Genomic DNA, 23510 nt, shown 5'->3' on the forward strand with positions numbered 1-23510 from the left:
CCCAGGGAGGGCTGCAGACTACCACGTGCCTGCTTCGATCCATGTGGAGTCGCCAACCGCTTCTTTTCACCTGACAGTGAGGCGTTTCACCAAGGGGACATAGCGCATGGGAGGATCGCACTATTCCCCCAGCCCCCCCCCCCCCAACAGGCACCCCGACCGACCAGAAGAGGCGCTAGTGCAGCGATCAGGACACATACCCACATCCGGCTTCCCATCCGCAGACACGGCCAGTTGTGTCTGTAAGGGCGCCCGACCAAGCCGGAGGTAACACGGGGATTCGAACCGGCGATCCCCATGTTGGTTGGCAACGAAATAGACCGCTATGCCACCCGGATACCACAACTGTATTGTTTATAAGGGTGGGGGTACCTGCCGTCAGTTTAGAATGAAGAGGTCACTTATGCCCCTTTTCCATTACATGGTACCGGCTCAACTCGACTCAACTTGCTTCTGTGTCGTTTTCCATTACCGTAACAGTACCCCCTCGGTGGAGCTGGATTTTTGGCTCTCCGTTTTTTTCAATTTCAAAATGTACTTTTAAGATAACTCTGCTTCGACTGCTTCAGTATTTAAAAATGCCAGATGATATCCCATGCACGCATTGATGACGCAGTGACGCAAAATGATGCAGTGACAGGGTTTCTCTGACCAATCAGAGGTCTGCATAGATTTTGGTACCCGCACCAACCTCGACAAAGGTGATACCGGAAAAGTGGTAACAGTTACCAAAATGCCGATACGTTCCAGTAATGGAAAATGAAAAACGGACAAGTCGGGTCGAGCCAGTACCATGTAGTGGAAAAGCGGCATTAGATGAGTGATGAAACGTATCTGTCAATAAACGTTGTGACTCATCTAAGTGACCACTTCAGTTTCAACTGACTGCAGGTATCCCCACCCTTATAAACAATACAGTGGCATAACGACCTGAAACAATGATCGGTTTCATATGCAAATTGCCGTGACCATTAGTTTCAATGACAATGTGCACTATTCACAGGATTGGGGATGGTCGTTCACTCTTCACATAGATGGCCTCTTGTTTTCAGTCGCTATGCCACTGTATTGTTTATAAGGGTGGGGATACCTGCAGTCAATTGAGACACAAGAAGTCACTTAGATGAGTGATGAAACGTTTCTCAATAAACGTGTCCAGATGAATTGATTCAACCTTCTGACTTGTGCATTAGTTTGCTGGATTTACCAGTTCAACTCTGCAAGAGGTCAGAAAAGGAACTGCACTGCAGACATCTAGTAAATGTATTAAAGAGGCAACATAAAGTTTAACTGAATTTCAAATAACACATTTGTGTCATACTAGGACATTGTGTTTTAATTCACTTTATTTTCTCTCTGGGCTCTAATAATCTCTGTCTCTTTGGTTTCTTTGCCTCTAGACAATGGCTTTCTTGTTCTTTAGGATGAAGATGGTACAAATTGTTGGAAGTAGTTGTTACTCAGCCCTTTCCTGAATGTTACTTCTGCTATATGCCATTAACTGTTTTCTCAAATACGGCAACAAAAAGACATGATCAAAAAGGACAGTTGTTAGTGCGTAAATCTGCAGGAATGGAATTAAAGGGGAAAAAGAGATGCAAATCAGCCCAGCCCTGGACAGTAGTGTACAGTTGCTCACCTGGCTGAATGAGTTGTATTAGGCCCTCATGATGAGCCACCTTATGCTTCCAGGTCCTGGTGTTGTTTGCTGCAACCTCCAGCTTCTTCATCACTGCCTAAAATACACAAAAGTTTTTTGTCAGAGAAACACAACATATGGTGGGGTTGGTTATTTCACTGTCCTTCTCTGATGTACAGTAGTAACCATGACCCTGATTTAAGAACAATGGGAAACAGGCATTGAACACAGCTGTTTCATTGTAGTTAAAACAAACTATGCCTGTTGACATGTTGCATGATCCATTCACATGCAGCTATTACCCACAATAAAGTAAATAATAGGTTTAAAGTGGAATGACACACTAAAACACAGCTTTTGAGCTGTTGACACATCTACATACTTTCTACCTGATGAAACATAAACACTGGCCATGATAACTTCACAAAATTGCTTTCAGTGGAAAAAACAACAATAAAAACAAACAAACAAAAAATTGTGCTGCCCTCTTTCAGTTGACATTTTTACCCCTGCTGAACTGCTGGCCCTACCCCAAATTAGTAATGTGGAACAGAAGATTTTGAGGTAATCTGACGCCAGTGGGAAGAAAAAAAATTAAAGTGTTGGGTGTATCTTCAGGTTCCTAGTTTTATAGACATGGCCGCCTCTCCAGCTCACAAATCTTTTTCAAAAGTACAGGGTGGAGACCAGCTGACACAGGTTTCTCTGATCTAGCAGTCACAGAGTGACATCGTTTGGTCAGGGAAGGAATTACTTTGCTGACTTGCTTTGTTTTTACTTCCACTACGTGAACTCAAAAGTTTAAAACGCAAAGGATGCAGCTTTAATATTACAATGACATTCAGAATGGATTGAGAGGCATTTGAAGGGCAATTATGCATACATAAAATAACTGACAATTCTTTACATTGAGAACCAGCCTCAATTACAGTAAAATACTTGGTTCCTAAATAGCTTTATAAGGGGAAAAGAGGTACATGGTTGATTCCTGGTCAGACCCTTTGATCTTCTCAAGCTATTCCCAAAACATGTCAAAGACTTTTGCTTAAAGGGATAGTTTGGATTTATTGAGATTAAGTGGGATGACACACCATGAGGATAGTTATCGACGCAGAGACAAGACCCTGGTTGGTGATCTGTCTGACTCCCGTGGTCAGAGATGTGGTTGCTAGTTCCAGCAAGAGAGCGAAAAAATGAACAGCAGCAACAGTCAGCCACGATAAAACACTTAGGAAAAAAATAAGAAAAATATGTTGTTTTATGGCTTAAAATGGTCAATAAATCAAAATAAATATGAACTAGCCCTTTAAACTGCTTTGAGCTTCTATTGGTTCAGACTTTGAATCAGTTTTGGATGTTTAGACACTGTTGCTGCCAATCTCCACCGTGCACATGTGAAGTGACAGAGAGCAGCGTTCATCAAGCAAGCTAGAGCGTGACCAGGCTTGTCATACTGGTAACAGCAGTCAGTCGGCCGCGGTGGACGTCGCCTGGATGTTGGAGGCCATCGCCGAGACTGCTGTGGTAGAAGCCGAATTTGGTAAACCACTTCTTCCTATTCCTCTTCATCATAGTTGCCAACCTGACATGCAGATGGAGAGGGGGGCCTTCTGCTGGGTAAGCCACGTGGAGAGTAACACCTCAGCCCGTTCAGCTTCACAGAGGACCTCGCTGAGGGATTGGGGCATAGCGAGGCAGATATGCTGGTGCAACTGCTACGGCATGAGCCCCTGCAGTAAAGCGTGGTGGGCCAGCTCCTCTTGGGCGGCTGTGTTCAACCGCAAGTAACTATGTCAGGTGTGCAGCTGCGGCGAAGGTGCCCAGGCTCTCTCCCTCCTGGTGGCGACAGCTGGCTAGCTTCTCCCTGCTCTGGTCAGTGAAGGGCCACTGCCTGAATCGCCTCTCCAGTGCCATGGTCAGGGCTGGGAGGTCCCACTGCTCCACTGGGACTAGGTCAAGGAGTACCTGCAAAGCCTTTTCCTCCAGTGCCACAGCCAGGTGAATGGCAGCTTCTTTGTTGCTCCATCCACTGTGCCATGCCACTAGTTGGACTTGCAAGAGGTATGTCTCTAGTTGTGTCATCCTGTACTTGGGCAGCTTAGCTGGTGTTCCGTGCGCAACCGTAGGATGCAATAGGGTGGGCATGGGGACCAGTGGTGGTGGTTCGTTGGCAGCAGCCCTCCTGGTCACCAGGAGGCGGTTGGTGGCAGCAGGTGTTCTCCTGTATTGGCACTCATGGCCTCTAGGGGATAGTGGGGCCACAGTGCACTGGAGTCATCAGGTTGGGCTGGAAAACCACCATCTCTGGTGGGCTCAGTCTTTTGCTATGGCAGGTTTTCCAAGCGCCAATGGGTCCACTCAATGTCCCGCTCAAATCTCTGGATCTCCCTCTCCATTCTTCAACCCAATCCCACTTCTGACACCAATGTGGCGAGCTAACGTAGAAGAAGGACTGGAGAGGCAGAGATTTCTTTTTTTGGATTTTTCCCCCCTTTTTCTCCCCAATTGTATCTGGCCAATTACCCCACTCTTCTGAGCTGTCCTAGTAGCTGCTCCACCCCCTCTGCCCATCCGGGGAGGGCTGCAGACTACCACATGCCTCCTCCGATACATGCAAAGTTGCCAGCCGCTTCTTTTCACCTGACAGTGAGGAGTTTCACCAGGTAGACGTAGCGCATGGGAGGATCATGCTATTTCCCCCAGTTCCCCCTCCACCCTGAAAAGGTGCTGTGACCGACTAGAGGAGGCGCTAGGACAGCGACCAGGGCACATACCCACATCAAGCTTCCCACCCACAGACACGGACAATTGTAGGGATGCCCGACCAAGCCGGAGGTAACACAGGGATTCAAATTGGCAATCACTGTGTTGGTAGGCAACGGAATAGACCGCTACGCTACCTGGATGCCCCAGAGATTTCCTTTAAATGGCAATTCCCATGCCCCATACATTGCATGACCCCAGGAATGCTCTTTTATTTGCATACAGAACAGAACTACCCCAAACAGGAACACTGGCTGAAGGCCATTAACTGCCACAAGAGTTCCGGCCACGGTGGCCATATAGCCAGCCAGCTCCCAACATTGTCCCGGTCATACAAAAAATTAAAACCAATTGTCTGTCAACTCCCCTCCTCTTTCATCTGTTTCTATCTGCAGATGTCTCTCATTTTTCTAAGACTCACTCTCTATTGACAGGCAGACTCACAAAAAATGGATTGTGGGCACTGATAACAACATCTGCCCCTTCCCAGGGTCTGATTCACAAAAGATATTGCGCGAATGATATTACAGCGCAAACACACCCATAAAGTTTTGCATCTGAGTGCAATTTGCTCTTGTTTTACATCTGATTGCAATTATCCATGTGGCCAAGAATAAATGGTGGCTTTGCGCCAAGAACACAGTAGGCTCAATGTCACCCTTGATGTCATCAAGTATAGCAAGAACTGTTTGACCTGGCAACTTTTACCTGCAAATGATTTAGGTGTCAGTAAAATCAAAAAGTGATATTCTCCTTCAAAATATCCACTCACAAGCATACCTGGCACGACGATGCCTTCACCTGGCTATAATCACTGTTGCCATGATTACTGGAAAGTCTGGGCATCAGTTACCACCAACTCTCTGAAGATGCTAATAATTTTGAATAGGTATAAATCGATATAGTCTTTATTGTCATGCAGGAAAATTGTTTTCACAGCCAGTACATGTACAGAAACATAAAGATAACCACACCGCAATGTACAGATATACATACAGATGCATAAACAAAGAACATTCATAAAGACATAAACACATAATATTCACTAACACACACAGATGAATCTGGTTCTATGCTAGGCCAGTGAGGCAGTTTGTTTAGTGCTGCTATGGCAGAAGGGACAAAACTTCTGCAAAAAGTGAGCTCTTCTCCTTTTCAGTCTTCTATCTGCGGCCTGAGGGTAGTAGTGTGAAATATGAATTGAGGGGGTGTGATCAGTGTCGTTCACTATTGTGAGTGCAAGACGTTAGATTGATTCACTCTAACTGCGAGTGGTTATTAGTGCTGGCGTTTGTGAATTGGACTGTTTTTGCAATGAGGCTCATTTGCAGAGAAAGGGGCCAATTTTGTGCCAAATGTATGCATATTACCTAATTTAAATATGTGCAAAAAGCACTGGCACACCGAGATGCTATTTGCTTGGCAGCGCAGTTTAGGGGTATATTTCACCCTTTGCGGGGTGCTTTGAGAATTAAAAAAATTTTTCTGACTTATTTGTACAGGTTTACCAGCTGCAAAAGCCGCACAATCCTTTTGTGAATTCGCCATTGAGTCAGAGTGATCGTTATTTGGGGTGCTTTAATACACTCTCCCTCATGCCTTTCGGCACTTGGCCGACCAATCGTGTAACTTCAGTGACGCTGTTGGTTACCTGATTCAGCGGCCCAATCATGTCAAACATGATCACTCAGTCAGTCAGTCAGTCAGCGACATTCACGCTTGTAGGGCTGGCCTACTGGTTTGGTCCAGCCAAAAAGAGCTTAGTATCACAGCTACCACAAATTCTACTATTACAACTTCTGGCATTATGACTCTTTTTAAAAAAAAATTCAAATGGCTTTATTGGCATGATGTAATACTGTACATATTGCCAACTATGTCTAGTTGACAATGATATATGACTACTAGCTTTATACATGCCCCTACAAATATCTGACCTGGTATTGTTCCAGCGCCCCCTGTCTCTCATTCTCCAGTTGCTCCAGCTGTGTCATGGCTGCCTGCAGGGCGTTCTCCTTGGCCAAATGCTCCTTCTCCAGTTCCTGTTTCTCTGCCTCTGTTTCAGAGATGGCCCGCTGCTGCTGCAGGTGGATCTGCTCTAGTTCTGCCCTCTTTTCTGCCTCCTCCTCCAATAACCTGCACATGCCCCCCCACACACACACACGCACGTACGTACGCACCCAAGTACGCGTGCACACACACACACACACACACACACACACACACACACACACACACACACTTTACAGTAGGAGACATGGGCTGAACTGTTGTTTTCCAAAAAAACAAACAAAAAAAAAAACATGCATAGTTACAGGTACACATTGTGATGGGCAATATGGAATATACTGCCTTAAATAAAATGTGAAGAATGCCTATATAAGTATCCTTAGTCCTATCTTTATGTATGCTCAGTAATCCAGGTAAGAAAATCAAAGAAAGTTTAATCAGTTCATCTGGACACAACATTATTGACAGATTCGTTTCATCACTCACCTAGGTGACCTCTTCATTCTTTTACTTTTTTTTGCCACCCCCCCCCTTTTCTCCCCGATTGTACTTGCCAACTACCCCACTCTTCTGAGCTGTCCCAGTCGCTGCTCCACCCCCTCTGCCAAGCCAGGGAGGGCTGCAGACCACCACATGCCTCCTCCGATACATGTGGAGTAGCCAGCCACTTCTTTTCACCTGACAGTGAGGAGTTTTGCCAGGGGGATGTAGCATGTGGGAGGATCACGCTATTCCCCCCAGCCCCCCCCCCCCCCCCGAACAGGCGGAGGTGGTAGTGCAGCAACCAGGACACATACCCACGTCTGGCTTCCCACTTGCAGACATGGCCAATTGTGTCTGTAGGGACACCCGATCAAGCTGGAGGTGGTAGGTAGCTGGTGGTGGTAGGCAACGGAATAGACCACTACGCTACCTGGACGCAGTGACCTCTTCATTCTAAACTGACTGCAGGTATCCCCACCCATATAAACAATACAGCTTCAGAATGACCAAAACCAACAATCAGTTTCATGTGCAAATATGAGCGTGACCATTAACTAGCGATACAAACGCCATGTGTACTAGCCACAGAGGATTTGGGAATGTTTGCAATCAGAGCATTATATAAGATGGCGACAGAAGAGAGTGTCGCAGCATCTTCGCAGGGTGGTGTGCGACGCCATACCGAAAGGCAGGCTGGCAAGGGGACTGGGTATGGTGGTGTGTGGTGGTGAACCAGCGACTCATGCCGGTCCCTTCTCGCAGATCTCTCCAGCTACTCCTGCCTAGCACCCCGCCCTCCTCAGCCCTTGCCCAATTTTTAGCATTCTTCAAAATTATGCAGTGGATGAAGTTAGGCTCAGACCTGGGGGCAAAGTTACACTTTAAGCTTTGGCATACCATCATTGCCTGCATCAGAACTTGAGACAGAGAGATAATCGAGATGGCTACAGACAAAAAAAGATTATTGTGGTGTACTTGTCTCTCAATGGATGGCGCCATACTGCAATTATAAATCTTGGGTTCAACAACATGGTTTTAGCACGGATAAAGTTCAATTCAATGATTGACAAGGAATATGAATAGAATAATACGACAACTTTTCAACTTCCTTGGGTCTCCATTGATCTGTCTGTTAGTCATGATTCTCACACCGCCAGAGTTTGTTTGATTCCCTCTCTGACCACCAGTGCTAGAGATAAACAGTAAGTACGGCACGGCACTTCAGATGAAAGCATTGACTGAACGGCATATTTTAAGTGCTTTAAAATCGAAATGTAAGGATAGTGTGCTTCACTCAGTAGAAGCCATTGCACAGAGTGAAGTATAACGGTGCTGACACACTTCTAGCGCTGCAGAGTGTAATGGGGAAACAGCATGTCAGCAGAGAGGAAGGAAGGATATGGCAGGAACTATGGTGGAGGGAGGGAACTAGGAGGCTGCATGTATGTGTGTGTGTGCCTTTTAATGTATGTGGCCACAAACATGCTGGATCGAGCCCTGAGCAGTGAAAAATGTGCCCAATGAACCAAACTTTTGTTGGTAAAACTTAGGCAGGCCTCCTCTGCTTCTAACATGTTCATTAGAGGCCAACGTAAATCAAATTGTGCGCTAATCAAAATATACACATTTTATTTAGGTATACAGGTCCTTTATGTAATGGTTGTAGTCCAAAAACGCATATTTACTATGTTTTATTGGTCATGGGCATAGCTAAGCCCAACTGCTCTTTATCACGAGACTTAAAAAAAGAAAAATCTGTGGAGTTCTTCCTAATCTTAATCAAGTTTTTAAGAATAGAAGGTGTCATTCGGGGGGCGTCCAGGTGCCGTAGTGGTCTAGTCCGTTGCCTACCAACACGGGGGATCGCCAGTTCGAATCCACGTTACCTCGGGCTTGGTCAGGCGTCCCTACAGACACAATTGGCTGTGTCTGTGGGTGGGAAGCCAGATGTGGGTATGTGTCCTAGTCGCGGCACTAGCGCCTCCTCTGGTTGGTCGGTCGGTCAAGGCACCTGTTCAGGGGGAAGGGGGAACTGGGGGAAATAGCGCGATCCTCCCACACGCTACATCCCCCTGGCGGAACTCCTCACTGTCAGGTGAAAAGAAGCGGCTGGTGACTCCACATGTATCGGAGGAGGCATGTGGTAGTCTGCAGCCCTCCCCGGATCAGCAGAGTGATTGGAGCAGCGACCGGGACAGCTCGGAAGAGTGAGGTAATTGGCCAAGTACAATTGGGGAGAAAAAGAGGGAACATTACTAAAATAAATATATATATATATATATATATACACTACCGTTCAAAAGTTTGGGATCACCCAAACAATTTTGTGTTTTCCATGAAAAGTCACACTTATTCACCACCATATGTTGTGAAATGAATAGAAAATAGAGTCAAGACATTGACAAGGTTAGAAATAATGATTTGTATTTGAAATAAGATTTTCTTTACATCAAACTTTGCTTTCGTCAAAGAATCCTCCATTTGCAGCAATTACAGCATTGCAGACCTTTGGCATTCTAGCTGTTAATTTGTTGAGGTAATCTGGAGAAATTGCACCCCACGCTTCCAGAAGCAGCTCCCACAAGTTGGATTGGTTGGATGGGCACTTCTTTGAGCAGATTGAGTTTCTGGAGCATCACATTTGTGGGGTCAATTAAACGCTCAAAATGGCCAGAAAAAGAGAACTTTCATCTGAAACTCGACAGTCTATTCTTGTTCTTAGAAATGAAGGCTATTCCATGCGAGAAATTGCTAAGAAATTGAAGATTTCCTACACCGGTGTGTACTACTCCCTTCAGAGGACAGCACAAACAGGCTCTAACCAGAGTAGAAAAAGAAGTGGGAGGCCGCGTTGCACAACTGAGCAAGAAGATAAGTACATTAGAGTCTCTAGTTTGAGAAACAGACGCCTCACAGGTCCCCAACTGGCATCTTCATTAAATAGTACCTGTTAGAGCCTGTTTGTGCTGTCCTCTGAAGGGAGTAGTACACACCGGTGTAGGAAATCTTCAATTTCTTAGCAATTTCTCGCATGAAATAGCCTTCATTTCTAAGAACAAGAATAGACTGTCGAGTTTCAGATGAAAGTTCTCTTTTTCTGGCCATTTTGAGCGTTTAATTGACCCCACAAATGTGATGCTCCAGAAACTCAATCTGCTCAAAGAAGTGCCCATCCAACCAATCCAACTTGTGGGAGCTGCTTCTGGAAGCGTGGGGTGCAATTTCTCCAGATTACCTCAACAAATTAAAAGCTAGAATGCCAAAGGTCTGCAATGCTGTAATTGCTGCAAATGGAGGATTCTTTGACGAAAGCAAAGTTTGATGTAAAAAAAATCTTATTTCAAATACAAATCATTATTTCTAACCTTGTCAATGTCTTGACTCTATTTTCTATTCATTTCACAACATATGGTGGTGAATAAGTGTGACTTTTCATGGAAAACACAAAATTGTTTGGGTGATCCCAAACTTTTGAACGGTAGTGTGTATATATATATATATATATATATATATATATATATATATATATATATATATATATATATACACTCACTGGCCACTTTATTAGGTACACCTTGCTAGTACCGGGTTGGACCCCCTTTTGCCTTCAGAACTGCCTTAATCCTTCGTGGCATAGATTCAACAAGGTACTGGAAACATTCCTCAGAGAGTTTGGTCCATATTGACATGATAGCATCACGCAGTTGCTGCAGATTTGTCGGCTGCACATCCATGATGCGAATCTCCCGGTCCACCACATCCCAAAGGTGCTCTATTGGATTGAGATCTGGTGACTGTGGAGGCCATTTGAGTACAGTGAACTCATTGTCATGTTCAAGAAACCAGTCTGAGATGATTCGAGCTTGATGACATGGCGCGTTATCCTGCTGGAAGTAGCCATCAGAAGATGGGAACACTGTGGTCATAAAGGGATGGACATGGTCAGCAACAATACTCAGGTAGGCTGTGGCGTTGACACGATGCTCAATTGGTACTAAGGGGCCCAAAGTGTGCCAAGAAAATATCCCCCACACCATTACACCACCACCAGCAGCCTGAACCGTTGATACAAGGCAGGATGGATCCATGCTTTCATGTTGTTGACGCCAAATTCTGACCCTACCATCTGAATGTCGCAGCAGAAATCGAGACTCATCAGACCAGGCAACGTTTTTCCAATCTTCTATTGTCCAATTTTGGTGAGCCTGTGCGAATTGTAGCCTCAGTTTCCTGTTCTTAGCTGACAGGAGTGGCACCCGGTGTGGTCTTCTGCTGCTGTAGCCCATCTGCCTCAAGGTTCGACGTGTTGTGCATTCAGAGATGCTCTTCTGCATACCTCGGTTGTAATGAGTGGTTATTTGAGTTACTGTTGCCTTTCTATCAGCTCGAACCAGTCTGGCCATTCTCCTCTGACCTCTGGCATCAACAAGGCATTTTCGCCCACAGAACTGCCACTCACTGGATATTTTCTCTTTTTCGGACCATTCTCTGTAAACCCTAGAGATGGTTGTGCGTGAAAATCCCAGTAGATCAGCAGTTTCTGAAATACTCAGACCAGCCCGTCTGGCACCAACAACCATGCCACGTTCAAAGTCACTTAAATCACCTTTCTTCCCCATTCTGATGCTCGGTTTGAACTGCAGCAGATCGTCTTGACCATGTCTACATGCCTAAATGCATTGAGTTGCTGCCATGTGATTGGGTGATTAGAAATTTGCATTAACGAGCAGTTGGACAGGTGTGCCTAATAAAGTGGCCGGTGAGTGTATATGAGGGGGTGTCATTCATTGTCAGCTACTGTATCAACCCATTTTTCTACAGTGTGAATGCAAACTCCCCTGACGCTAACTTTGATTTAGGGCTATAGAAAAAAACTTGACTTGCACTGTGTGTGTGTGTGTGTGCCATTGGCTGCCAGCTTGTGATAGGTCCACTCTGTGTCCACTGACCGTGCCTGCAGCTTACGGACGGTCTCCTCATCCTGCCTAGCGTGCCTCTCATCCTCCAGGGCATCCTCTAGCTGATGGTACATATCCTCCAGCTCCCGAACCCGTTGAAGGTACTGCTCCAACTCGCTGGACTTCTGGGCAACCTGTGCCTCCATCTGCTGTCGAACCTGCAGAGACCGAAAATGCATGGAGATGACATTTTATATATTTCAATGTTGTCAAATATCTAATGTCAGCACATGTTTGCCTCTCCAAAGAGTCCATAGTTAAATCAAGGGACTCCCAGGTTGAGAGTTTGTTCAGTCACTGCTCAGTAAACAGGCAGGGCTCAAAAGGATAATTTCATGTTTTGAGGACCTGGGTCTTATTTTTCATAGTTTTTGCTATCGTGCATATCAGTTATAACATCCCTTTACTCACCGGCTTCATTGTAGAGATTTTGGACATGGCAGCACAGTTGGACATAGTATTATAAAACAGCATCTTTTGGGGCCATAGAACATGAGCGTCATACATGTTTCAACAATGGACACTTACCTCACTGGTCATTCCAGCAAGTTGAGCCAGGAAGTACCTCAGCAATGCAATGGACATTTCAGATAATAACCTTTAACATTCACTTTCCTTTTCACTTCCAAATACGTGGTTGACATATTTGGGGTAAATGGGACTTGTTGAAACATGTCTGATACTCATGTTCCATGGTACTATAAGACGCCACTAAAGCGGAGTCCAGCGGTAGTCCCTTGTCCAAGATCTCCACAATGAAGCCGATGAGTAGAATGATATATCAGATATCAACACAGGCAAAATTTAGGAAAATAAGACCCAGATTATCAGAAAAGCTGGAATTATACTTTACACTGATTCTGTATGTGGCAGGAGTGTTGGAACAGTTGAGATGCTCATTTTCCAAACACTGCGTTTCCGTTGATTTCCAACCCTGGAACACACTGTGCCAGAAGTTGATCCACCCCAAAGATCAGGTCCCCCAGCACATACAGAGCAATATAGTGAACACTGTTAAGTACTGGGAGGATTGCCACGACTTGTACTTTGGGGAAACTAAACAGACGCTGGCCAAGAGGATGGCACAACACAGAAGAGCTAACACGTCAGACCAGGACTCTGCAGTCTACACCCATCTACAGGCCAGTGGCCACTCTTTCAAGGATTGGGGGGGGGGGGGGTCTAAGAGTACATCTCTCACCATCTTACAATGTTGTGATTGCAACCATTCCCAAATCCTCTGTGAATAGTACACATGGCCATTGTAACTCTGATTAATGGTCACGGTAATTTGCAGATGAAACCGATCATTGTTTTGGGTCGTTATGCCACTGTATTGTTTATAAGGGCGGGGATACCTGCAGTCAGTTGAGACTGAAGAGGTCACTTAGATGAGTGATGAAACATTTCTCTCAACAAACGTTGTGTCCAGATGAACTGATTCAACTTTCTGTGATACTATTTCTGATATGATCAGCTGGGGATTGATATGATGAGTGACATACCATTTTCTCTCTCTCCAATTCCGTCTTGTAGCGGTCCTGGAGTTCAGTCTGGGTCTGAAGACGCCTTCGCTCTTCCTCCGCTGCATTGGCTGCTGCCTCTTCCAGGGCCTGCCTCAAAGCAATTGAGATGTCAGTTTGTCAGTCAAGACCGTAATAAAATTAAATCCTCATCCAAAATAAATAAATAAATAAATCTGAAAAACAAACACCTGTTTTATTTTCTAACAATGGAGTGTGAGTTTCTGTAACAGTGCAATGGGTTTTGAATAGATTCTAGGGACTCAAGAGTCATGAAACACACTTCTTGCATAAGGACCATGTAAACTTAAATCATGATTTAACAAAAAAAAACTACTTTTTGATACAGAGACAAAGAAACTGGTAATGTTTTTATGCAGACACGGTGATATAACTGAACATGAGGGAGCAATAGTCTGGTTTATTAAACTCACATTTTAGTTTGATGGGCCGCAAGGGAATTTACTCATTGCATCACTCAATCTTTTCTAAGTTCTGAATCCCAAAATTAAAACAAAAAAAACAAAGCTACAGTTATCATTTCTGAGTGGCTGAGTCATCTTAGAGATCAGTGGAAAATATGTGATCATAGCAACTGCAATACAATTTAAGTAACAGCTCACCACTTATACTGGTACTGTAATGATATTCATAAAAACATTATAAAATCAGAATGATCAAACAAAAGATTTCCTGAATATACCTTTTTTAGAATCCAATATTACTTGCCATTTTGTAGAGGCAAAACTGCCTCATTCATAATTATCATTACACCACAGATATTTCAACAATCAGCATTGATGGCTTACTGCTTCACTGGCAAATCTCTAAAACTGCCTCCTTGTTAGTAAGCTATAACAAAAGAAGAAAATCATGCCATAGGAATTTGGAAATCCACACTGCTCGCTAGGACAGCGACCATGTACTCATAATGTAATGGGAACAAATCCAGCTCAAAACACCCCCGTGTTGCCTTCTGTCACCCAACTGTGGCTTGTCTGCACACATTTCTCCACAGAGACACTCCTTATACCAGACTGGTGTGGAGATGCAGGATGGGTGACAAAAGGCTTTGTGTGTCTGCGTGTGTGTGCCCTAAGTTCACTGGAGATGACCCTGGGCCTCTGTCCAAGTGTGTGCGTTTGTTTGTATATTTTTTGTGTGTTTTGTGTAAATTCACACACATTTGTTCATTCATTCAATCAAGTATGCAAGCTTGTGACTTGCACCTCAATGGCACATTGTTCTCCATTTCTCATGCACTAGGGGGAGCACAGTGTCATCTCAGACAAAGGGAAATTGTGTGAGGAAGAGCGGCGCTTGTCCTCGTTCACAGCGAGGCTGTTTGCATTAATGACGTGTGTACCAGTTTAACTTGGTTGGCGCTGCACTCTCCAGATGTGTCACAATGCGTGCTGACGATGGCACACTCTGTGTTACTGTGCTACAGCCAACTGTACTGTACAAGATCTCTTTTGGGTAATTGTTTTCGTCTGTCCTAAGCCTGTCCACTAGTAAACCCATGAACAAACCTGTCTGTTGTATAATTGTACTGAATATTAACGATTTTATTGTTTAAAACACAATTTTTTCCACTCTGCAATGAACTTGCATAATGTTACAGCTAATGTCATAGACTTTAAAATAAAGAACAGCAATAAGAAAGTAGTAAAAAGAAAAAGCACTAAGGAGTATTATAATCTCATGAAACCAATGCTCCATCAAGTTCCTTAGTCCTGACTGATCCAGCATTGCCTCTTAAAAGCAATGGCAGTTGCTATCAGGGAAAACAGTCATCCATCAGTGGTGTTAAAGAAACCTTACAGCATACTGCAATTTTTCAGTTACTCAAATGGGGGAAGTGCAGCAATAATCTCCCTTCCAAGCAGTGCTACAATCCACGTTCTTCTGACTAGCCAGGGTGAAACTGTCCCAAAGAGAGACACTAAAGTGTGGGGCTAAATGGTGGAAACCTGTGACAATTAGTTTTTGTGGCAGGAATTGTTTTAAGGTGACTGAAAAGGTATTTTTTTCATCCACGTGACCTACTTTTTTACTTGTCTTGCAGCTAGCTGTGTGTGTGTGTGTGTGTGTGTGTGTGTGTGTGTGTGTGTGTGTGTGTGTGTGTGTGTGTGTGTGTGTGTGTGTGTGTGTGTGTGTGTGTGCGTGCGTGCGTGTGTGTGTGTGTGTGTGCGCGCGCGTGCGTATGCATGCGTGCATGCACACATTAGTGATTGCTCATATTTTCAAGCTATGTAATTTAGTGTCATTCACAGGTGCTGTAAAAAAGGCATATTTTCAATTCACCATTTAAGGGAAAACACTGGTTGTGATGTTATCGATGAGTGAGCGTTAATCTTCAGCAGTTGCAAGTAGTGATAAACTATAACAATGACATCATCATTTATGTGTGTGTGTGTCTGTGTGTGTAAACATACAACCTGCTATGACTATATGCATGCTCAATAGGTGAAGAAGGAACGACCATCCCTGAACCGGAGGGCCCTAAGAGTATATCTGTCGCCATCTTACAATGCTGTAATTACAAAAATTCCCCAATCCTCTGTGAACAGTACACATGGCCATTGAAACTCTAGTTAATGGTCATGGCTATTTGCATATAAAACCGATCGTTGTTTTCAGTCGTTATGCCACTGTATTGTTTATAATGGTGGGGTTACCTGCAGTCAGTTTAGACTGAAGAGTCAAGTCAATTTTATTTGTACTGTATAGCCCAATATCACATATTACAAATTTGCCTCAAGGGGCACAAAGAGATATCACTTAGATGAGTGATGAAACGTTTCTCTCAATAAACACTGCATCCAGAGGAACTGATTCATCCTTCTTTGATACACCCTGCTAGGTAGCTCTCTCTCATATCTATCTATCTATCTATCTATCTATCTATCTATCTATCTATCTATATATAAATATATTCGCTCCTGATCTTGGTTAGCACTTTTGAAACCGACATGGAACAAGTAAATTTCAGCTACTCGACAAAGAACATACCAGCACCGACGCAGAGAGACTACTTGAAGTGCCTTATTTCAAAAACCGAGAAGTTCATAAGAGCGGTAAGATTGAGAGCCTTTTTCTTTCTAAATCTTGATAAACCAATTGACAAGCAAAATTATGGATTCAAATCTACAAAATCACTGAAGTCTGTTCCTGAATTTAAACTCTTTAAGATGGCATGCTCGGATTTGATTAAAAACATCAAATTTAACCACCAATTAAAACATTCCAGAAGAAATTACACAATGATTCAAAAAAGATAAACGAAGATGATATGCTCCTCATTGCAGCCGACAAAACCACCTTGAAAATGACATCACAAAATCATACAAGAGGGCCGCAACTCGCCGAAAGAGAAGTAATGACAAAAGACAAAAAAAATCGCCTTGGACCTAAAATTAGACAACCTCTTTGATGTCACTGCCTGGAACCAAGCCTTTATGACCACCCTGAAGGACCACAAACCAAACTTTTTAAACAAGCCAACATGTAGACTGATCAACCCCACTAAACCGGAAAGATAAGTAAAAAAAATCAACGAAAACATGAACGATCAAATCTTGAAAAAAGTCCCCGTAAACCAATGGAAAAACATGGACCAAGTATTGTAATGGTTTAGGAACATAGATGAGAAGAAGAAGTATCAATTTGTATGTTTTAATATCTATGAGTTCTACCCCTCCATAAGAGGTAGACTCATACCTTTGAGGATTTCAGTTGGAACGTTATCAGGTACAGGGGTTTTGTTTTTCAGGGTCTTGACCGCATGCAAAATTTCTTTGAAGGTTGGTGGGAGGTCTAGGTCTTGCAAGGTAGGCTGTTCAGGGAGCTCTGCCAGTACAGCTGAGTCCACAGGGGTGGGCAGCTTGAGCAGGGTGTTAAAATGCTCGGCCCACCACTCCACTAACAGGGCCTGGTCCTTGATGAGTTGTTCCATCGGCAGACCTAACGGGTGCCAGGGAGCAGTTTCTGGGGCCATAGATGATCTTAACTGTGTCACAGAGACCATGCATGTCATTCCTGTCTGCATGAGCCTGGATTTCGTTGGCTTTCAAAATCCACCACTCATTTTGCTGATTCCGAAGTGTTGCTTGGGCCTCAGAGTGGAGGTCTTGCCATTGTTTCTTGAGAGGTTGGGATAGTGGGTTGCTGAGGGTGGCTCTGTGTGCCTTATGCATGTTGTCCAGGAGGGTGGAGATCTTTCCGGCATTGTTATCAAACCAGTCCTGAAGTTTTTTGGTTTTGAAGCCAATGGATTGGGCTGCATTGTCAAAGAGGGTGGTGCTCAGAGAGGTCCACTTCTCATCCATCCCAGACTCTGAGTTGATCAGCTGTTCAATGTCAACTAACGTGTCGGCTAGAGAATGATGGAAGGTGTTTCGGGTGTCGCTGTTAGACAGTCTGGCACAGTGGAGTGATTTCTTCTTTGGCCCAGATTGGCGTCTCAAGGGTCGGACATACACACTGACTTTTTTTGTTAGGATCATGCGGTGGTCTGTCCAGCAGTCTGCTCCTCACATAGCTCTCGTAAAGAGCACGGCTTTAAGATCAGCCCACCTCACGATAGCATAATCAATCAGGTGCCAGTGTTTGGATCTGAGATGAATCCAGGATGCCTTGTATGTATTCTTTTGTTGGAAAATGGTGTTTGTGATGGTGAGCTCATGCTCCAAGCACAAACTAAGAGGTCTTATGACATTGGAGTTGACTTTTCCAATGCCACTGGGCACCAATCACACCATTCCAGTTTTGCATATTCTTCCCAACTCGTACATTAAAATCACCAAGCAAAATGACTTTGTCGCCTCTTGGGATGTTGATGAGTATACCATCGAGTGCCTGGTAGAAGTGACCTTTCTCTTCATCATGGGATGGTAAAGTTGGAGCGTAGGCACTTACCAAGATGATGTATTGGCATTTTGCGAGGGATATGCGGAGAGTCATCAGCTGTTCACTAATGCCCACTAGTGTATCTTCGGGTTTGGGTAAGAGACTGTTCTTGATTGCAAAACCAACTCCATGACTATGTTGACCTCCTAGGGGGTATCCTTTTCAATGGAATGTATAGCCCTCTCCCATTTCATTGAACGAGCCCTCGTCAAGGAGTCTGGTCTCACTGAGTGCCGCCACATCCACACAATAGCGCTTCAGCTCACTGGCAATAAGTGCTGTTCTGCGTTGAGGTCTGTCTGTACCATGGCTGACGTCCAAGAGTGTCCTTATGTTCCATGCTGCAATTCTTAATGGTATAGTGTGTATTTTTCAACAGCATAGTGAAATGGCCCAGCAGGTGCAGTTTCCTATCCAGGCACAGTGTTGAGCGGGCAATTTTTGGGCCACATTTTTTCTAGGCCGTTCCCCAAATGGGGTGAGCAGTACGGTCCCTAAATAGGACCACTCAGACGCACAGGGTCTGCTGGAAACAGCTGCCACTCAATCCCAGCTACTAACGACCGTTGCCCTGTGCCGCCGGCATGCAGAGTTCCAACTAAGAGCTCCCAGCTCATTCAGACCTGCTCCCATCACTGGATACTCCATCTCTGCCAGACTTTGTGAGGTCGAGGACTCAGGTAGCAGAAGAAGATACCTCTGCAGAGTTGGTTTTTAAAGTGGCATGGGGGGTGCGCTTCTCCCAATGCCACTGACTTGATTGTAGAGGAGATGGTTCCGATGGCAAGGGGGACTTCTAGACGACAGCACCTCCACACAACTGCAGGAGGCTGCCGGAAATCCAGTTTTTCTGAAACCACCTCGAAGCGTGCCGCCACAGCTTGCTTTTCTTTTCTTTTTTTTACTTTATTTTATTTTGTTTTAAACAATATTACAATATGTTTCATACAAGAATACTTTTCCTTTTCCAGCTGTATCTATACATTCTTCACATTGACTTTCAAATATTAAGTAGATGAACAACGAAAAAGATCCACTCCAAAGTAAAGTAATAGCCACATAAAGAAGGGATATGTTATGAACCAGATAAACAACAAATGAAAGTGGAAAGTGAGAGAAGAGAATACAAAAGAAAAGAGAAAAAACTCACTGTATTAGTAGATCCATGACAGGACACCATCGCTTAGTAAATACACATTTGTGGAGCCTTAATAAATATGTTATTTGCTTAATATGGTAGAAATCCCACACCTTTTGTATCCATAAGTTATATGTGTGTGTGTGTGTGTGGGGGGGGGGGGTCTGGTTTCATCCATTTAATTATAATACACTTCAGGGCTGCTGTAAGCAGTAGTCCTAGGAGATATTTCTTGGACCTCCCCTCTAAACCATCAGGTATTACTCCCAGTAGTGCTACCATAGGTTATTTTGGGTTATTCTGCTGGAACACTTCTTTAAGAGCATCAAATACCTCTTTCCAAAAGACATGTAACTTAGGACATAACAAAAATATGTAGTATAATTTCCAATTTGTGCTCCACAGTTTCTCCAACATGAACTGGTGTGTGCTGGACTCATCTTTGACACTATCTCTGGCATTCGAAAATATCTACTGATTTCTTTTCATTTAAATATCCATGACTTCATCAGGACAGCAGAGTCACTGCCCATCTTTCAGCGCAGGTTGAAAACTCACCTCTTCAAGAACTACTACCCTGTTACTTGCTCGTAGCACTTATTGTAGTCACTCCTTTAAAAAAAAAAAACTCGCGCTTTTACTTTAGCACTGGTTTTGCGCTTAGATGCTTGTTTAGAGAGAAGATGCACTTATAACCTCTGATGACTAGTAGTTCTCCTGATTTCCTACGTTAAATGCACTTATTGTAAATCGCTTTGGATAAAAGCGTCGGCTAAATGACCGTAATGTAATGTAATGTAAATTCCCTCCATGTGTTTGAATTTGTCACTAAGTTTGCTTCTGTGTATATTTCCTTCCAGGTATCCTGTGTTATACCCATGTTTAATTCTGATTCCCATCTCTGCTTTATATTTAAAGAGCTATCTTGGTTCATAGACAAGAAGATTTGATAATTTTTTATTGGGGTTGATTTTATGAGTTTTTCCCATTCTTTGTGTGTAATAAGGAAATTTCTTAGTTGCAAATATCTGAAGAAGTCTGCTCTAGGGAGATTGAATTCAATTTTTAACCGTTCAAATGTCTTAAGATTGCCCTTGTTCAATATCTGATGCAATTTAATTAAGTCATGTTCTAGCCATTTTTTAAATCCTGTATCTAAATTGTTAGGCACAGAAGTCTTCATATATCCAAAGCTTTTTAGTGGCGAGATTGTTTTAGGTAGTCCATATGCTGATTGTATTTTTATTTCCATATTTTTAAGGTAATTGCAGTCCATTGTCCCATTGCTTTTATAGGGGCATTCAAAAATGCTCACATGCTTTTTTTCAATATTAAGCCAGAGTGTATATGTACTATCCTGGATCTACATTAGCAAGGGCTAATCTGTGCAGCCCAAAAGTAACATCTTAAGTTAGGAAGTTTAAGCCCCCATCTGGCTTAGATAGCTGTAATGTTTTAAGCCTAATTCTTGGGCGCTTTCTTTGCCATATGAACTGAGAAATCAATTTATCCAGATTATCAAAAGTAGATTTTGGGACTTCAATAGGTAACATCTGAAATAAATAAAGTAGCCCGGGCAAAACATTCTTTCAATACGGCCTAGTAGGGAGAAAGGGAGTATAGACCATCGGTCTAAATCATTACTAATACACTGAATTATTTTCTTATAATTGGCATCATAAAGGTTTTGTACAGAATTTGGGATGTATATACCAAGATACTTAATACCATCTTTCAACCATTTAAACCCACTCTGGAGTTTTATACTTTGTGGTGTTCTGCCATTAATATCCATGACTTCTGTTTTTTCCCACATTGATTTTGTATCCTGAATAATATCCATATTGAGAAACAAGTTTCTTTAGGTGTGGTATTGTTGTTGTTGGTTCTGTTAAATATAGTAGCACATCATCTGCATAATGGGATAATTTATGCTCTTCTTTATTTATTTCAATTCCTTTTATGTTGTTATCTCTAATGAGCTGTGCTAACGGTTCAATGATAATGGCAAACAGGAGGGGCAAAAGAGAGCAGCCCTGTCTACAGCCTCTTTCTATTATAATCTCTCTGATCTGTACCCATTAAATCTGACAGCAGCCAGCAGATCTGAATAGTGTTCGTATCCAGTTTATGAAGTTAGGGCCACATTTAAACCATTTTAGTGTTTGAAATAAGTATGCCATGACACACAATAAAAGGACTTTTGGGCATCTAATGATATGATTATCGTTTCTTTCTCCTCATCTTTTTGATGGGACATTATGTTAAGTAATCTTCTGATATTATCTCCATAGTATCTTCCAACAATAAAACCAATCTGATCGGGATGGATGATTTGGGTGATAATTTTACAGACCCGTCTAGCCAAAATTGCTGTTAAAATGCACAAGTCTCCATTCAATAGTGATATTGGCCTATAGGATTGGCATTCAGTAGGGTCTTTACCCTCTTTACGTAATAGCACTATGATTGCTTCTCTCCAGGAGGGGGCCATAACTTTTAACTCAAATGCATGATGGTATGCTTTTAATAACAAGGGAGATAACATGTTTTTAAAGGTTTTGTAAAACTCGTTAAAAAAAAATCCATCTGGTCCTGGACTTTTATTATTTTCAGAGCGGAGATCACCTGCTTAATTTCCCTTTCCTCAATTGGTTCATCTAATTCGTTAGCCATCAATTCTGTTAGTTCTGTCAATTCTGTCAATTTTATGTCTTTTAGAAATGTTTCAAGTTTTGTATCCTCAGTGCAAATGTCTGAATTACTATATAGCAATTTGCAAAACTCTGCGAAAGATTCTGCTATCTCATCCGGTTTAGTGTGGAATTTGGAGTTTTTGGATTTTATTCTATGCACTATGTTAGATGATTACTGTTTTTTCAATCTAAATTCCAATAATCTACTTGCTTTGTAATCATAGTCATAATATTGCTGGTTAGTGAATCTTAAGCTTCCCTCAATCTTTTCTGATAACAAGCTGTGAAGTTCTCTACAGGTTGCATTAAGAGTTCTAATAAGACTAGGTGAGGCGGTTCGTTTATGTTGTTTTTCTAAATTACTTATTCTATCCTCCAATTTACTCTGTTTGGCATCCTTTTTCCTTTTCTTAGCAAATGTAAATGAAATGATGCGACCCCTGATGTACAATTCAGTGTTATGGGTTGTGCAGGAGGACCCAGACGACCACTCAGGAGGCGGAGGGCTCTTTAGTAACATTTACTGAAAAGTAACAAATTAAAGGGAGAAAATAATAAGGGAGAGAGAAATGCAGGGTGTGTATGGTGCTCGGGTTGTTTTGTTTGTGGGGTGTGTGAATATGCTATATGTAGTGACAGGTGGTAATGTGTCAAGGTATATGTTAATGTAAATTATCCTAAGTGTGTGTAATATGTGAATGGAGCATTGGGTGTTGTGTAAGTGTGCGTGCACCAGCAAAAGTACCAAGTCCATAGGCAAAGGGGAATCAAGGAGTAGTCCGAGGAGGTTGATTGGCAGGTGAGCCGGCTCTGCACAACAGGTCATAGGAATGTTATGGGAAGATCTGGCAGTGAGTTGAGATAAGACCAGGTTCTTGTAGGGGTTGAAGTGATTGCAGATTGGGAACAGCTGAGATGACTGTAGATGGGGCACAGCTGAGGGAATGAGTGACCGGGTAAATGCAGAGCTGTGCTGCCAGTCTGCCAGCAGATGGCATCAGAGGCGCCGTAGGGCGTGCCGTGCCCGTTGGGAGGTGCTGGGGACGCGTTATTATGAAACCCACTGCTTTTCTGGGCAAGACACGCCCTGTGTGGCATTCAAGCACTTGGATTGGCCAGGATTGGCCAGGCGTCCAAGCGCTAGGATTGGCCAGGCGTCCATGCTTGTGCTAGGCATGCCCACGAGCCTACTCGCTATTAAAATGAATTGAGGATTTGAGATCTTTGACCACCTCCGACGCAAACCGTGTGTTTTTTTGTGATTGAATACACTTTTCCACACGTTTTGTGTGCCCTTATTAACAAGTAGTGGTTATCGCCATCAGCCAACTACTTAATACAGAAAAAATTACTCCCTTTCAGGAACTGTTGCTGCATAATATTATATCG

At 43.3% G+C, this 23510-nt stretch overlaps 1 protein-coding gene across 1 annotated transcript in view; it reads right to left on the minus strand.

Moving 5' to 3' along the window:
- Nucleotides 1–23510, minus strand: part of swap70b (switching B cell complex subunit SWAP70b) — a 60429-nt gene that overhangs the window by 2839 nt on the left and 34080 nt on the right. The window contains exons 8-11 of the mRNA XM_056281559.1: nt 13359–13466; nt 11845–12011; nt 6340–6538; nt 1640–1736 (exon numbers count right to left, since the gene is read on the minus strand). Coding sequence (XP_056137534.1) covers nt 1640–1736; nt 6340–6538; nt 11845–12011; nt 13359–13466 — 571 coding nt within the window. The remainder of the gene's footprint in view (nt 1–1639; nt 1737–6339; nt 6539–11844; nt 12012–13358; nt 13467–23510) is intronic.

This window comes from Lampris incognitus, chromosome 6, assembly GCF_029633865.1.
Source record: "Lampris incognitus isolate fLamInc1 chromosome 6, fLamInc1.hap2, whole genome shotgun sequence".
In the NCBI taxonomy this organism is placed as follows: Eukaryota; Metazoa; Chordata; class Actinopteri; order Lampriformes; family Lampridae; genus Lampris; species Lampris incognitus.